The sequence below is a fragment of the Octopus bimaculoides genome, chromosome 5, assembly GCF_046866305.1.
Source record: "Octopus bimaculoides isolate indiv1 chromosome 5, ASM4686630v1, whole genome shotgun sequence".
In the NCBI taxonomy this organism is placed as follows: Eukaryota; Metazoa; Mollusca; class Cephalopoda; order Octopoda; family Octopodidae; genus Octopus; species Octopus bimaculoides.
Genome location: NC_142932.1, coordinates 104,810,794 through 104,828,436, shown reverse-complemented (window position 1 = coordinate 104,828,436; position 17,643 = coordinate 104,810,794). Strand labels below are relative to the sequence as shown.

General features: G+C 34.7%; 1 protein-coding gene across 2 annotated transcripts in view; it reads left to right on the top strand.

Moving 5' to 3' along the window:
• Window positions 1-17,643, top strand: part of LOC106874393 (uncharacterized) — a 126,878-nt gene that overhangs the window by 24,765 nt on the left and 84,470 nt on the right. For both annotated transcript variants that reach the window (XM_089352840.1, XM_089352839.1), the window contains exons 6-11: window positions 5,141-5,176; window positions 7,190-8,305; window positions 11,005-11,148; window positions 13,248-13,430; window positions 16,132-16,241; window positions 17,382-17,505. In XM_089352840.1, coding sequence (XP_089208966.1) covers window positions 5,141-5,176; window positions 7,190-8,305; window positions 11,005-11,148; window positions 13,248-13,430; window positions 16,132-16,241; window positions 17,382-17,505 — 1,713 coding nt within the window. The remainder of the gene's footprint in view (window positions 1-5,140; window positions 5,177-7,189; window positions 8,306-11,004; window positions 11,149-13,247; window positions 13,431-16,131; window positions 16,242-17,381; window positions 17,506-17,643) is intronic.

The window sequence follows — 17,643 nt, the reverse complement described above, 5'->3', positions numbered from 1 at the left end:
TTTTAAGGGCTCTCTGAAAATTTTTTTCTTTAGATGAATGTATAGCAAGAAGCAGCCAGGTTTCTTTCTTTAATGTTTTATATACTTTAACCTACAGAAGTTAATGTGTGAAAAACAAAGTAGGAAGTTTGAAAGAATTTACTATAAAACTGGTTTTTAAACATCAAATGATTATGTGGGTCCACCAGAATAAAATAATAATCAAAGGGGTCCACAAATGGTTGAGAACCCCTGATCCAAATTAAAGCTTTCCCTCAAAATTTTATGTTCATTTGTGTCCCAGACACCAGCTTATTAATAAATATCTTATGTTACTAAATTCTTCATTATTTTCAAAATTGAAGCAAAGGCACTGTATTTCAACTGGTATGTGGCAACAAAAGGGTTAAACCAGCTACATCTGGCCCAGATAGTCTACATGTTTTATTTTCAGACTGGCCAGATCTAGCTCCTCACACTTACCCTACAGAATCGTTTTAAAAATCGATGTTCACATCACTGAAATCTCAAAGCAATGAAATAACGCATGATTAATTCAAAAGAATATGAACAAATAAGCATTACATTTGACAGTAATCTGAATGTTAAAGTGATGAGATATTTACACACAGCTCTTTGTGACTGAAATTAAAAACTTACTGGGACCAAATTTGCGATTTTTTCCATCATGTATTAATAAAAAAAGTACTTGTCATATACTGTTTCAATTCAATCAACTATTTATTCTTTTACAAAAAAATGTATTTGTGGACCTTTGCCAATAAAATAAATCATTATCTTCTGTAACTTAATACACGAACAGGGTCATTAATCATTTCATTTCATTGGTTTGGCTTCCTCAGAATTAGAATGCATCTATTTCAATATGATATATTCTCCAAATTGGGCAATCAATGATTATAGATATAATTAGATTGTACTATTAATCAAAGGAACTGGAGTACACTAGGCTGGATCAGTTTCCTTGGTTTTGGTAGCTAAACAACTGATTAATCAAGCAGACTTTATAAATTACTAATTTGGAGATTCAGTGTTAGCTTCTAATTTATAGATAATGTGGACTTGTTTGATTGGTTGCTTAGTGAAGCAGAACTAAATTTAGGAAAGGTCATCAACAAACAGGCTATCCATTTCAAAGAGCTGTTTCAGAATGCATAATCTGAAATAAGTGTTATATGCAAGAAAAGGTTGTCCCACCAAACCAATTAAGGTAAACTTAATCAATTATCAATTATCAATAAGGTGTTGATCTGACAGAATCATTAGTATGTCAGGCAAAATGTTTAGTGGCATTTCATCTATCTTTATGTTCTGAGTTCAAATTCTGTAGAGGTTGACTTTGCCTTTCATCCTATTGGGGTCAATAAAATAAGTACCAGTTATGTACTGGAGTCAAAGTAATTTACTTCTCCCTGCCTCCGAAATTGCTGGCCTTGTGCCACCCATACTCTGGGATATGACAATATGCACAGACAGAGAGATCAAGGTAATTGATCAAATATTGTTACCAAGAACTTGCAAGAAAAGAAATGCCTCCTAAATAAACTATTGGTCCCAACAGATAAGTTTTCTCTCAACAAAATTAAGAATTAATCCAATTATTTTAGATCTGGAAATAGGATAATTTGGAAGTAGGGGCTGAAATCAAACAATTCTTATAATAATGGTTACCTTGTGAATGTTCAGAAAACATTTAGACAAATACATGGCCAAAACCCTAGTATTTATAAAAATGATATCACTAGACACCCTATACACATTCCTTTCTTCTATAAGCACAAGGCCTGAAATTTTTTGTTGGAGATAGTTGATTGCATCAACCTCAATACTTAACTTGTACTTATTTTATCGACCCTGAAAGGATGAAAGGCAAAATGGACCTCAGCAGAATTTGAACCCATAATGTAAAGACAGACAAAATGTCGTTAAACAATTTGCTCAGTGTGGCAACGATTCTGCCAGCCTGCTTCTTTAGGTATCTTGTACATGTTACATAGAGTTCTTCCAATGCAATGAAAACAACCAATAAACATAACACTATTCACCCAAAACATAGAGAACTGTGCTTTGTAGTGGAATGCAAACACATGATATAAATAAGAATTTTGAGTAAAAATAACAATGGTTTCAAATTATGGCACAAGGCCAGCAATTTTTAGGGAGAAGGAGTTAGTCAATTGCATTGACTCCAGTGCTCAATGTGTGCTTATTTTGTTGATCCTAGAAGGACGAAAGGCAGAGTCAACCTAAGCTGCATTTGAACTCAGGACATAAAGAGCTGGAAGAAATGCTTCTAAGCATTTTGTCCGATGTGCTGATGAATGTGCTAGCTTGCCATCTTAATAATAATAAAAATAATAATAATAATAATCCTATATAACATACAGAAAATTGCCCTACTGGGCACTGCACACATCCTACGCAAAACACTTTCAATACAGTAACCATAAGAGCATCACAGCAAACCACAGCACATACCCAAGGCACACAGAGCTGCGCTCGGTAGTGAAGTGAAAGCACGCTATAAAAATAAAACTACTGAATAATAATAATAATAATAATAATGATAATAATAATAATAATAATAATAATAATAATAATAATAATAATAATAATAATAAATGCTCGGATGCAGTACCAAGCACTGGCTCCCATGGCTTCTGATCTTAACTGATTGGAAGTGTTATCATGTATATGTTTTGTCTTGGTATAAAAGATGGGCTACAGCAAATATTCTGCTTAATACCACAGATTTGCTTGTCAGTTGTCTGACCATAACCAGTTGAGCATGTCCATTAGTGCCTGACTTTATGTGCATCTCCGATCGTGAGCAGAAGTAGTGGAGGAGCATCAATAGCCATGTGTTGAGAGGAATTCTTTGGGGTTTGAATAAAACACTTGTGGAAACATGGGTGTTTCGTTTAACATCTTTAAACAACCCTTATTCAAGGACTGTTTGAGCAGGATGGGCTACTTGATCTGAAGAAAATTCTAACTGGGCCTCACTTGCAAGGCCATGTGCTGTTATCTTGATATGAGATCACCATGCTGCATGGTGCACATGTGGTTGTGATGCATGTGCCCGGTGTACCCTTATCAGATGGGTAGTCAGGATGGGCTTTGTATATTTTACCCCAGTGTCACTTTGAGGGCATGCACTGCTCTCTCATTCAATAATAATAATAATAATAATAATAATAATAATAATAATAATAATAATAATAATTTTTTCAAAGAAGAAGAAAGCAATACAGGGACAAATTTATTGGTTGTGGGGCATATAGTTCAAAGTCGACCAAAACAACATGCAAATGTTTTGAATATATTGGGTCATCCCATAAATAATGTGTTTTTTTTGTACTTCCTTTATTTTTCAAAATTAAGATAAACAAAGTTCCTTTTTAATCTAAAAATATTCTCCTTCATTTTCTACAATGCTCTTCCATCTAACTTAAAGACTTGCAAGGACCCTCTTCCAAAATTCACTTGTCTGTGATGAAAAATACTCCTCTAGTACTGTTCTGACCTTATCAACAGAATTCATATTTTTTCCATCGCAGTGATTTTGAAGACTGTGGAATAAATGATAATCAGATGGGGCAATGTCTAGTGAATACGGTGGGTGGGGTATCGTACCCCTTTCAAACTATTCCAGCCTTTGGAATGTTGTCCTCACTGAATGTGGCAGAGCATTATCCCGATGGAAGAACACCTTTTGTCTTGAAACCAAAGATGACCATTTTTCTTCTAGCACTGAATTAAACCGCTCAAGTTGCTTGCAGTAGATCTCCTTTGTCATCCTTTGATTTGTGTTTAAAAGTTCAAAGTGGATTAAAACCTTTCATATTTCACCAAACAAATAGCAACACCTTATGCAAGTGAAGACTTTCTTTAGCCTGGGGTACCGGTGTTTCCCACTGTCTTTGTCACCAGCCTCTCTTTGGTCTAAAAAAAGGTTCATTCATGAGATGTGATAGCAAAGAAGAGCACACATTCACTCTCTGCACATGGTTAAACTCGGAAAGTTTGTGAGGAACCCACTGACCCAATTTGCTGACTTTTCCGCTGGTACACAGGTATCGATGAATGGATGAATGACCAAATCCAAGCTTCTCTGCTAGTTCCTTAGCAGTTACAATGGGATTTTGTTCCACCAGGGTTTGCAGAATGTCCTCATCGAAGTCTACAGATCTTCCAAAACGAGGCTCATCCTCTAGGCTGTAGTTTCCAGCTTGGAATTTCTGGAACTACTGTTGACACTGGCTTACACTTATTGTCCAATCCCCATATACTGCATTACTATTCCTCACACTAACCACTGCATTTTTTCCTTTATTGAATTCATAAAGCAAAATATACCTAAAATGTTCCTTTGTCACTTCCATTATAGTTTTGGAAAAGTAACCCTTAAATTCTAATTGCACTCTTCAAAACTTGCACTAAGAATAAGCACAAGGTAAAATTACTACCAATTTTATAGCAAGTTGATGCAGGTAGTTTATCCTGTCCCCTCAAACTTTCGATTCATACAATTGAAAAAAACTGCATTATTTATGGGATGACCCAATACATTGTTCATATACATATAGATGAGTGTGTGTACATGTTGGGCTGCAGACTCTGTTTCACTTCTAATCGTACTCTGGTCTAGAGTGAATTTACCTTTTTTGTATAAGGGAATCAATATATATTATCTATATATATTTCCATCTAGGCAATTAGCAGAGTGTGTGGTTATCATGAAAACTTGTCAGAAATAGGTAAGCCTTGAATGCAAATGAAATGTATTGATTTGAGCTGTGTAACTGTGGTCTTGATTTTTTCTTTTCCCTATATATATATATATATATATATATATATATATATATATATATATATATATATATATATATATAAAGATATATATATATATATATAATGTATTTTTGTTTTGTATTCATTCAAAATTGTTTATTTCAAACAAATTTTCTTCTTAAAATTTTGTTTCTCAATTGATAATTAATAAGTTTTTGGTTCATAAAATCATAATGGAATTTTTTTGTGTAGCTTGCTCATGATGTACAGCAGTTTTATTTTTTCCAACACCAAGATAAATAAATATTAAAATTTTTACTTCGACTTTTTTCTCTAAAATTTACAGACCAATGCAATCCTACAAAAAGTTGACAACGAAATAGTAAGTATATTCCATATTTAGCTATAAAATGCATTAAAGTGGTTAATTTTTTGTTTCCTTTTATATATTTTCCTGTTAATCTGTGGCTGTACGAGCTTATAGTTAGCTGTATTCTAGATTCATGTTAGTGTACGAGATTCAAATTATAAATACTTTAGAAATATTACAGTAGTCATCGTGTTGGTTTATTAAATTGAATTAAAACTCTGTTACGGTAGCATGAGAAACATTGTCTACTCTCTAATAATAATCCAAGGACAATTACAAAAGCATATATATATATTACTTTAGTTTCACTTGATTCGTGGAGAGGATTTGAGGCTTGTATTGTAAGGTAATAAATTACTCATCAATTGTAGAACTCTCTCTTGCCAATACATACAGACAAAGAGATCAAGGATAATTGGTCAGACATTGTTATCAAGGACGCTAGGAAAAAGAAATACCTTTTAACTGAAATATTAGTCACAACTGATAATAATGTGCTTTTCAAAAGAATTCAAAATTAATCCAATTATTTAGATCGGGAAATGGAGATAACCTGAAAGTAGATGCCGATATCAAATGATTCTGAAATTAATAGTTGCCTTGGGAATGTAAGGCTACAGAAGTAAACTTACTCTATGAAATATATATTTACCACTAAGTGATCTGGTATATTCAAAGTTAAACATTTTGACAAGTAATACTGAGCCAGTGATTTGATATTAACCGTCAATAGATAAGTTGACACACTACTGACAATCAATCATAACTTTTCTTGTCATAGCTGCGTAGTCGGCAAAGGTATGAGAGTGTGGTTAAGAAGTTTATTTCATAACAATATGGTTTTGGATTTGATCCAACTGCATAGCACTTTGGGAAATGTATCTTCAACCATTGTCACAGGACAACCAGGGCATTACAAATGTAATTTGGGAGACAGAAACTGTGGAAACCTGTCAGAGGGGTTGTTTCTGTGCTTGTACCTCAGTTTAGTACCATGCCTTGAATGCCTTTATCAAAGCCCATCTGTTGAAAGCAGGCCATGATCTAACAGAACTACGATCAAAAGCATTTCAACTAAGATCACTCCATCTTTGTGGGATACATAGAATTATATTATTTACTATGTATGTATATGCATACGTAATTATAGTATTCATTAGAATCTAGGTACAACAGCACATAGGGATAGGTACAATAATAGTCTTTACAGAGAGATAAAATAACTATGAAGGTATCATGTTGGTAGAATACTGTAGATACCTAAGTACCGAATTCAGTTTAAACCACAGATCTGACTCAGGGCTGGTTCTAGGTACAGTAGAGGTATTAAAAAGAACATAAAGGAGGTTTTAAATTCATGATAGCTGTTTTGGTAGAATTTTATTGATGCTTTCATAAGTTATGTCGTAGCATTTAACTTGCCATCTTCAGGTAAAATTTTAAACAGGTATAAATAAGTTACTTAATAGCTTGATGATGACAACTCTAACCAATATTTTTGGATAAGTACATACATTTTGGATGATGATGATGATGATGATGATGATATATATATATATATATATGAATAATAACAATAATCCTAGAATCGAATCTATAAACACTTAAGGCATTGCTATGTACGTTTCCGCAAATCACATGTCTCTTAAGATCACAGTCTGTATTCCTGGTATGATTACAGTGTAGTCCGTAGTATCTGTGGGCATCAGCTAGATCGTCTTCTTGGATTCATTTCTTCAGATGATATAACATTAATGGATGTACTACAGAAAGATGTTTGTCCTTTTTACCAGTATGAAGGTTAAGCTTCATTAGATTTGCAGACCTTCTGGCGTACATTGCATTGAAAGGTATTCACAGACATATAAGCAGAATAGTACATACATACATACATACATAAATACATACATACTTACATGTATACATACATGTTTGGGAGTGTATGAGTGATCCTATTGTAAGTTAATAAGGAATCACACCATTGATATTCGTGAATTTTAATTTGATTTCTTTTTTGATTTCTAGCCAAGTGACACAAGAGAAAGGATGAAAAGTTTTCTCAAAATGTTACCCCAAAGCTTCATTTTAAATTCTGATGTTTTGATTAAAAGACAAAATTCAAATAGGTCCTCTAATACTTCGACTCCAAGACGAAATTCAAATAGGCCCATTAGAACTGTGACTCCTTCAGATGTTTGGGTTACAAGACGAAATTCAAATAGGTCCTCTAATACTTCGACTCCAAGACGAAATTCAAATAGGCCCTTTAGAACTGTGACTCCTTCAGATGTTTGGGTTACAAGACGAAATTCAAATAGGTCCTCTAATACTTCGACTCCAAGACGAAATTCAAATAGGCCCTTTAGAACTGTGACTCCTTCAGATGTTTGGGTTACAAGACGAAATTCAAATAGGTCCTCTAATACTTCGACTCCAAGACGAAATTCAAATAGGCCCTTTAGAACTGTGACTCCTTCAGATGTTTGGGTTACAAGACGAAATTCAAATAGGTCCTCTAATACTTCGACTCCAAGACGAAATTCAAATAGGCCCTTTAGAACTGTGACTCCTTCAGATGTTTGGGTTACAAGACGAAATTCAAATAGGTCCTCTAATACTTCGACTCCAAGACGAAATTCAAATAGGCCCTTTAGAACTGTGACTCCTTCAGATGTTTGGGTTACAAGACGAAATTCAAATAGGTCCTCTAATACTTCGACTCCAAGACGAAATTCAAATAGGCCCTTTAGAACTGTGACTCCTTCAGATGTTTGGGTTACAAGACGAAATTCAAATAGGTCCTCTAATACTTCGACTCCAAGACGAAATTCAAATAGGCCCTTTAGAACTGTGACTCCTTCAGATGTTTGGGTTACAAGACGAAATTCAAATAGGTCCCCTAATACTTCAACTCCAAGACGAAATTCAAATAGGCCCTTTAGAACTGTGACTCCTTCAGATGTTTGGGTTACAAGACGAAATTCAAATAGGCCCTTTAGAACTGTGACTCCTTCAGATGTTTGGGTTACAAGACGAAATTCAAATAGGCCCTTTAGAACTGTAACTCCAATGAATAAACGAGGAACCCGAAAACCAAAAAAGGATTCCAAAAAGAAATCAAAATGGGAATTGTTAAAGAACGTGAGTATTTTTTATCTTGTTCATTTGATTATATTTTCTTTTGAGAAGAGTTTTCCTTCGTTCGTTCGTTTGTTTGTTCGTTCGTTCGTTCGTTCCTACCTTCCATCCATCCATCCATCCATCTACCCACTATTGCTGTGAGGGTCATGGAGGTAACATTCACAGGCACCTCCTCCATAAGATCCTATTAGAAGTAACTAGGATATAGACTCCCTTCAGTCATGGATTACCATAGGATTACACCTAGAAAGTTGCCCCTCCAAGGCACAAATCTGGGAAAAGTTATTTATGGAAGACCAGCAGTCACCCATGTATACCACCAGCATCCCCTCTCCACACCACTGATGTTATTATCCAAGGGAAAGGCAAGGGTCGATGCAGCTTGGCACCAGTGATGTTACAACTCATTTCTACAATTGAGTGAACTGGAGCAATGTGAAATAAAGTGTCTTGCTGAAGAACACAACACACAGCCTACTCCAGGAATTGAACTCACTACTTCATGACTGTGAGCCCAACACTCTAGCCACTGAGCCATGCACCTTCTCCAGATTCCCAAGCATGACCAACTGAGATTAAAGATATATCCAACCATCTCATTCTTGGCCTACCCATATGTATACTACAGGTTGGCTCAGCTTGAAAAATCCATCTTGCAATTCTTTCTTGTGACATTCTAACCACATGTCCATAGTACTGGAGCTGTGACTTCTTGATACAGAGAAGTAGCAACTCCACCTAGAAAAATCTCTCTGATCTCTCTGATGTTCTTCTAATTATGGACAAGAGAAAAGATTCATACATTCTGTAAGCCAAAGGAAGTTGTTGAATAACTTCTTCATGTCTGTTTCTATCTTTTAGCATGTTCTTTTCATCAATGTGCAGGCATAGCTATGTAATTAAGAAGCTTGCTTTGCGACCATGTGATTTCAGGTTCAGTCCTAATACATGGCACTTTGGGCATGTCTTTTGCTATAACCTCAAGCCAACCAATACTTAGTGAGTGAATTTGGTTGATGGAAACAGTATGAAAAGTATATATACAAATATATATATATATATATATATATATATATATATATATATATATATATATATATATATATATATATATATATATATATATATATATATATATATATATATATATATATATATATATATATATATATATATATCTATATATATATATATATATATATATATATATATATATATATATATATATATATATTGCTGTTGTGTTGTTGTTGGCACTCCGTCGCTTCTGACGTCGAGGGTTCCAGTTGATCCGATCAACGGAACAGCCTGCTCATGAAATTAACGTGCAAGTGGCTGAGCACTCCACAGACACATGTACCCTTAACGTAGTTCTAGGGGATATTCAGCATGACACAGTATGACAAGGCTGACCCTTTGAATTACAGGCACACACACACACACACACACACACACACACACACACAGATATATATTCAGCAGTATTAGAACAAAATCGTTATAAGGCATAAATGAACTTTAGGTTAGTTAAAATAAGTTTCCAACATATTTCAGCTTCTAAAGGTAAATTCTCTGCAGCTGCCATGGAGAAAAAGGTTCTCTCTTATGGTAAAAGGTGTAAAGACAACATATTTGTGTGTATCATTATATTTGTTCTTACTCCTCAGCCTGACAACTAACTTTATTTGTTTACAATCCCATAACTTAGCAGTCAGCAAAAGAAATGAATAGAATAAAGAGAATATGTACTTGACTTTAAAATGATTACTGTTGTTGACCTATTTGGCTAACCCCTTCAAGGTAGTGCCCCAGCAGAGACACTGTCCAATGACTAAAGCGTTTATAAATCGAAAGGAACATAAACCAGATCCAACTTTTTTTAGGTGTTTGCTGGCATACCTCTTATCACATTCACTGAAGTGTTAAGACCAGTTCCCTCTGGTGGTGAAAAGCATTCATTGCAGTGCCATGTAAAAGCACCTTGTAAAGTGGTTGGCATTAGAAAGAGCATCTAGCCATAGAAACCATGCCAAATCAGACTGGAACCTAGTGCAGCTCTGGTAAACCGTCCAACCCATGCCAGCATGGACAACAGACGTTAAATGATGATGATGATGATATAACTACTACTTTGAGAGTGGTTGGCATTAAGGAGGGCATCCAACCATAGAAACAAAAGCAAAATCTGACTGGAACCTGGTACAGCTCTCTAGCTTACCAGTTCCAGCCAAACCATCTAACTCATGCTGACCTGGAAAATGGGCATTAAATGATGATGATGATATATGTATGTGTGTGTGTGTGTGTGTGTGTAAATATATATACACCTCCACCCCCACACACACATCTATGTACATATATCGATGTGGGATGGAAAGTGACCAATGCATTGAAGAAAGTCTTTTGGGGTATGTTACCATGTTCTGTCATGCCCACATTGTATGTGCCTTACCCCACTTATGTAATTAATAAAAAAAAATATACCAGACACACTCCTATGGGTTAATAAAATCTAATAAAAAAAAAGCCATTGAAAATTGTTCCCTAATATGTTTGCACTTCATGAAAAAATTAGAAGACTGTTATTCTTATTTTAAGGTAAATTGCTGTGGTAAACAGTTAACAGAGAGTCTGAGAAATATCTTGTGTTCTTTTCATTCATTTCATATATATATATTGATTCCGTTCTATAATTCCAGTTTTTGAGTGATGATGATGTAACAGCATTACCTGATCTATCCTTCTTCAACGAAGTGCCTTTCCAGCGACTCTTGAAAATACCAAGCAAAAAATTATGCAGTTTACTACCAAACCTTCCGGCTTTGAATTTAACCAATGTAAAAGTGAGTATTTTCATAAAAACTCGGAGTATCATATATGTTGTCACTTCTAGGATATAAGTTTGTAGATTGAATGGCTTTGTTATCTAGTATTACAGCTTGGAAGTGATGGTGTAATACTGCCAGAATTAATTTTTCCATTACAGGAATCTTTTTTCCCCCTTTATAGATCAGTGATCAGATTATATCCTTTTGGTCGAGTACGTTAGTTTCTCTCACATATTTAATTTAGTTTCATGTTAATTAGTTGACCAGTTAATCACTACCCTTTTGTCACTGTTTTTCTCTTTCACCCTTTTATGAACACATTTCATGTAGATAACACAACGTTTCGGCTGATATACCCTCCAGCCTTGATCAGGTGCCTTGGAGAAAGCCCTAAAATTCACTTTATTATTGCCCACGGGCATATGGCATAGTGGTTAAGAGCATGGGCTACTAACCCCAAGATTCTGAGTTCGATTCCAGGCAGTGACCTGAATAATAATGACAATAATAATAATAATAACAGTGAAAAATACCTTAGGATTGAGAACCCAGGTTCGAAATTTCCCCAAGACATTTAATGTATTACAAATAATTCTTAAAATAATCAAGCATTTAGAGGAATTAAGAAAACTGACTTTTCTTTTTACTGTCTGGGGAGAGTCATTCTCTTTTAGTGCCTTATTAATTTAACACACTCACTGGTCTGATTTCCACTCATTTATTCATTTTTACTAAAATTTTTGTTGCATCTTGCTACCTTTTCAATAGTTGTTGACTCTGTCCAATATAGGAACTGCATTCGCTTTTTTTTTTGTCTGTTTGTGCACACATGTGTGTATCAGTGTGCATGCACATAAACATATGTATGTATGTATTTGTGTGTGTATGTGTGTGTGTGCGTGCGTGTGTGTGTATGCATGTGTGTGTAATAGACACACACACACACACATACACACATTCACTTACAATGATCATGCTTGAAATATAGGATTATTCAAAAAGAAAGAGCAGATTTCAAAATTATTTTTAAAACAAACGCGGTAAGAGACACAAACACATTCTACATATTTCTTGATAGGGGAAGGCTTAAAGTTTATAGCTGAACATAATCAATTGAATTAAGCATTAAATAAAATAATATTTTAATTTTGTTTTAATGTTTCATTTTGTTCATTTTATTTATAGTTGTATAATTTTCATTTGTGTAATCCCTTAGAAAATGGCAACACTACAAGAAAAGTCTTTTTGTGTGCTGCAGTTTGAGAAATGCAAATTGATTGTGCAAGTGCAACATGCATTTTGCTGCCAATTCAATAAAAATCCACCTCGTCACAAGCAAATTTATGAATCACATAAAAATTTCACAGAAAAAGGTTTCAATGTTTCAATGTTTGTCAAGCAACATATGGTGTTCATGTTGAGTGCATACTACTTTAGAATAAACTTTAAACCTTCCCCTAGGTGCAGGAGTGGCTGTGTGGTAAATAACTTGCTTACCAACCACATGGTTCCGGGTTCAGTCCCACAGCATGGCACCTTGGGCTAGTGTCTTCTACTATAGCCTCAGGCCAACCAAAGCCTTGCGAGTGGATTTGGTAGACGGAAACTGAAAGAAGCCTATCATATATATGTGTGTATATATATATATGTGTGTGTGTGTGTGTGTTTGTGTGTCTGTGTTCGTTTCCCCACCATCACTTGACAACCAATGCTGGTGTGTTTACGTCCCCGTAACTTAGCGGTTCGGGGACCGATAGAATAAGTACTAGGTTTACAAAGAATAAGTCCTGGAATCGATTTGCTCGACTAAAGGCGGTGCTCCAGCATGGCCGCAGTCAAATGACTGCAACAAGTAAAAGAGTAAAAGAGTATCAAGAAATATGGAGAATATGTTTGAGTCTCTTACTGTTTGTTTTAAAAATAAATTTAAAATCTGTTCTTTTTGAATAACCCTGTACATTTGATCATAGGTTTGTTTGATCAGGGTTGATTTGGGTTAAACAGCTACACATTTAATAAGTGATCTTTCATTTCCTTTTTTTTTTTATAGAATTCTTATTATGTGTTAATGGCAGCAATTAAGCCATAATATTTTTATCTATTTATTTTAACAGAAAATTATTATTTACAAGAAATGCCAAGAAGATCTACGGAAAATTGCATCTACAGTTCCCAAGAGACTTGGCAAACTGCTTTCTTTATTGAAAACAAAAGACATTATCACCTTAAAAAATGATCAGTTACAGAATTTGGCAGTTGCAATGTGTCAGTTTGAGAGTTTAGTGAATACTAAAATGGTAAGAATTTGAATCAACATCTAACATTTATATTGTAAAGGCCAGAGTTTAGCCCCTGCCCAGTTTAATGAAATTTGAAAAAAATAAATATGAAATATTTGAAAGATAAATTTTCCCTAGGATGAGTTTATTTGCAAGCAACATTATTAACAATTGTCATAGTTAAATAGTGAAGACGCAATGGCCCAGTGGTTAGGGCAGCGGACTCGCGGTCATAGGATCGTGGTTTCAATTCCCAGACCAGGAATTGTGAGTGTTTATTGAGCAAAAACACCTAAAGCTCCATGAGGCTCCGGCAGGGGATGGTGGCTAACCCTGCTGTACTCTTTCACCACAACTTTCTCTCACTCTTACTTCCTGTTTCTGTTGTGCCTGTAATTCAAAGGGTCAGCCTTGTCACACTCTGTGTCATGCTGAATCTTCCCGAGAACTACGTTAAGGGTACACATGTCTATGGAATGCTCAGCCACTTGCACTTCACGAGCAGGCTGTTCTGTTGATCGGATCAACTGGAACCCTCGACATCGTAAGCGACGGAGTGCCAACAACAACAACAATAGTTAAATAAATTGTGGGTTTTTTCCCCCTTTTTACTTTTTTCTTCTTTATTTTTTGCCAGAATCTGAGGCAGTTATGCTTCTTCTCTACTGCAAGACACTTTTTTGTCTGTCCCTCAATACTTCAGTTGAGGGATCTTGGTATTCAAGTTACTTGGCGATCTGACTGCTGCAGATGCCATGTAAATAATGCCCAGTACATTCTGTAAAGTGGTTGGCATTAGGAAGGGCATCCAGCCATAGAAACCATATCAAAGCAGACAGCAGAGGTTGCTGAAGTCTTCTGGCTTGCTAATACTGTTAACCTGTTCAACCCATGCTAGCATGGAAAGCAGATTTAAATGATGATGATGAGGAGGAGAGGATGATGATGAGGTGGAGAATGATGATGATGATGATGCTGAAGTGGATATTGTTGAAGTGGAGTGAGATATGTCAATCAATTTATCAAATCTACTTCTGTTTTTTTCTTTTTGTTTTTTTCTGTCGTTTTTTTTTTGTTTTTGGTTTGTTCTTTTAAAAAATAAAAACACACCTCAAAATACTTATTTTCTCATTCTATAAACTGAATAAATCCAGTTAACTGTTGATAAATGCTGCTGTATATATATATATAACATGCCATACAGAAAAGGCAGTCAGTAAATGCTTGATACAACCATGCTTTATATATAATCCATCATAATAAATTATGTAATTATAATGCTAGTTGCCATGAAATTCATCATATTCGGTCAAGATAAGCATTTCATGAAGAGAACGTGTTTAAGATGAGTTAATTGTAGGATATGTTGTTACACATTAACTAATATTTGATACCTGTTATTACAGCCAATGATTCTGTGATAATTCAACCAGAGTTAAGTGTTTGTATTTGAATACAGCATTACCAGTTAATGAAATGCATGTTAAATCAGCTATGCTCCTGTAATTGTACTTAAACTCTACCTATCTGTAGTAGCTCTGTATGTCGTAAGCATATGTGTCTCACACGTAGCACATGGCTCAATCAGTTGTTGTGACTCCTTTGTATTATGTATATAGGAATAGGAGTGGCTGTGTGGTAAGTAGCTTGCTTACGAACCACATGGTTCCGGGTTCAGTCCTACTGCATAGCACCTTGGGCTAATGTCTTCTACTATAGCCTCGGGCTGACCAAAGACTTGTGAGTGGATTTGGTAGACGGAAACTGAAAGAAGCCTGTCGTATATATGTATATATATATATATATATATATATATATATATATATATATATATATATATATATATATATATACATATATACATACATACATATATATATATATATATATATATATATATATATATATATATATATATATATACATATATACATACATATATATATATATATATATATATATATATATATATATGTATATATATATATATATATATATATATATATATATATATATATATATATATATATATGTATGTATGTGTGTGTGTGTGTATATGTTTGTGTGTCTGTGTTTGTCACCCTGACATCGCTTGACAACCGATGCTGGTGTGTTTATGTCCCCGTAACTTAGCGGTTTGGCAAAAGAGATCGATAAAAGGTGGTGCTCCAGCATGGCCACAGTCAAATGACTGAAACAATTAAAAGAGTATAGGCATAGGCATGGTTGTGTGGTTAAGAAGTTTGCTTCTTGACCATGTGGTCTTGGATTCAATCCCACCATGTTGCATTTGAGAAAGTGTCTTATACTATAGCCTAAGGCTGACCAAAGTTTTGTGAGTATGTTGGATAAAAACTGGATGCGTCTGTGTGTGTGTGTGTGTGTGTGTGTGTGTGTGTGTGTGTGTGTGTGTGTGTGTGTGTGTGTACCCTTATCTTGATATGTGATGGTTGCAAACAAGCACCACCATCATACATGTGATGTTGTTTGTTTCTAGTCTTCCATGAAAAACATGTTTGGCCATGGGAAGTATAACTTTGCCTGAAAGCAAGTGAGGGTTGGCAACAGAAAGGTAACCCGCTAGTAGAAAATTTGCCTTGAGAAATTCCGTCAGACCCATGCAAGCATGGGAAAGTGGACCTTAAATGATGATGATGATGTTTATGTAGTCATTTTACACATATATGTTGGAAGTAAATGTTGATGTTCGTTTTGTCAGGAAAGGTTACTTGCTAAAATGGTCCTCCCAGTTAGAGAGTTTAAAAGAGAAGAAAACCAAACCAAATTCATAAAGGAAGCATCCTGTCTTCTAAAATATATCAAACCTAGGTAAACAAAGATATTTTGCATCATTATATAAACTTGATATATTTTATTTTGGAGTATGTTTTGTAATTTTAAATGTTTTTATATTTATAACTTGCTACTCAAGTTCCTGTTTAAATTGTTTGTGATGGAATATTTCCTCAGTTGGTAAGATGGCTGACTTATGAGACTGTGCTAAAAGTGACTGTATGCAGGGGTGGACCCAGAGGAAGGGGCCTGAGGGGCATGTGTCCCCTTTCAAGAAAAGATGTGCACCCTTCTGAATAATGTTATTACACCCTTTTTTTCCTGGAGTTGTATTCTCTTCTGACCTTGTGCCCTTCTTTCAAAAAATTCCTGGGACCATGCCTGGTATGAAGTCTGTCTTTGAAATGTGATATCCTGAAACATGTCTAAGAAGGGGAGATTTTATGAGATAAAGAAGTAGGCTAGGTGGGGCATCACATAAAGCAGACTATAAGTTTAATCAAGAAGGAAGACATTGAGGTGTGCATCAGAAGATAAATTGTAGGAGGGATGCACAAAAATGTAGACTGAGAGATATGTACAAGATGATGGAATCCATAAAGCTCTCATAAGAATTGATGGTTATTCAGCATTGCTAAGGACCAAATGATTAGGCAATATATCTCTTGTGAGATTTATGAATACATCACTTGATTTCTGACTATTACTTATACTTCTGATAAAGATAAAGTGATTATCTTCTCATGGAAAAGATAAAATGTGTGAAGCATGGATAAAACATAAAATACTAGAAGAGAAATATCAGGAAAAAAGTTGAAGATTGAAATAGAGTGATTGTGTAATATTAGAAGTGTTAGTTGGCATTAGTGGCTTTAAAACTGATATACAAGAAATACATCTTTGTTAGTGTGGACATGTATATGTATGGTTGATGTATCTTGGTTCAAGGAGGAAGAACCATAGTCAACAGTAGGCTATTAGATTACATATGAAGGTAATCATGTATAATATTTATTATTTGCTGTCGCCACTGGCAATCCCACCACTACAAACAGACAGTGTAGTGACAATGATAATGATATGACAAGATTTTTTTTCCCCACTTCAAACTGTGTTATGAAATAAATGTAAACATAGATGTAAGTCAAAAACAAGTGTTGAATCTTTTTCTTTCAGTGTTCTGAGACAAATTAAATTGTCTGGTGAAAACAAGAAATTTTTCTGTAAAATGATTGGTGCCAGTCATTTAAATAAACTTCCTGAAGGAGAAGCTAGAAATTTGACAAAATATTGCATGAAGGTAACTCCACTATATTTCAAGAAATTTATGAAATTTAAAATTATATTATTTTCAGTTTCAGTAGAACTAAGCCGTAGTTATGAATGAACTGTCTGCTAAAATTTTTGAAGTAGAATGATATAAGACATTATGAGCAGC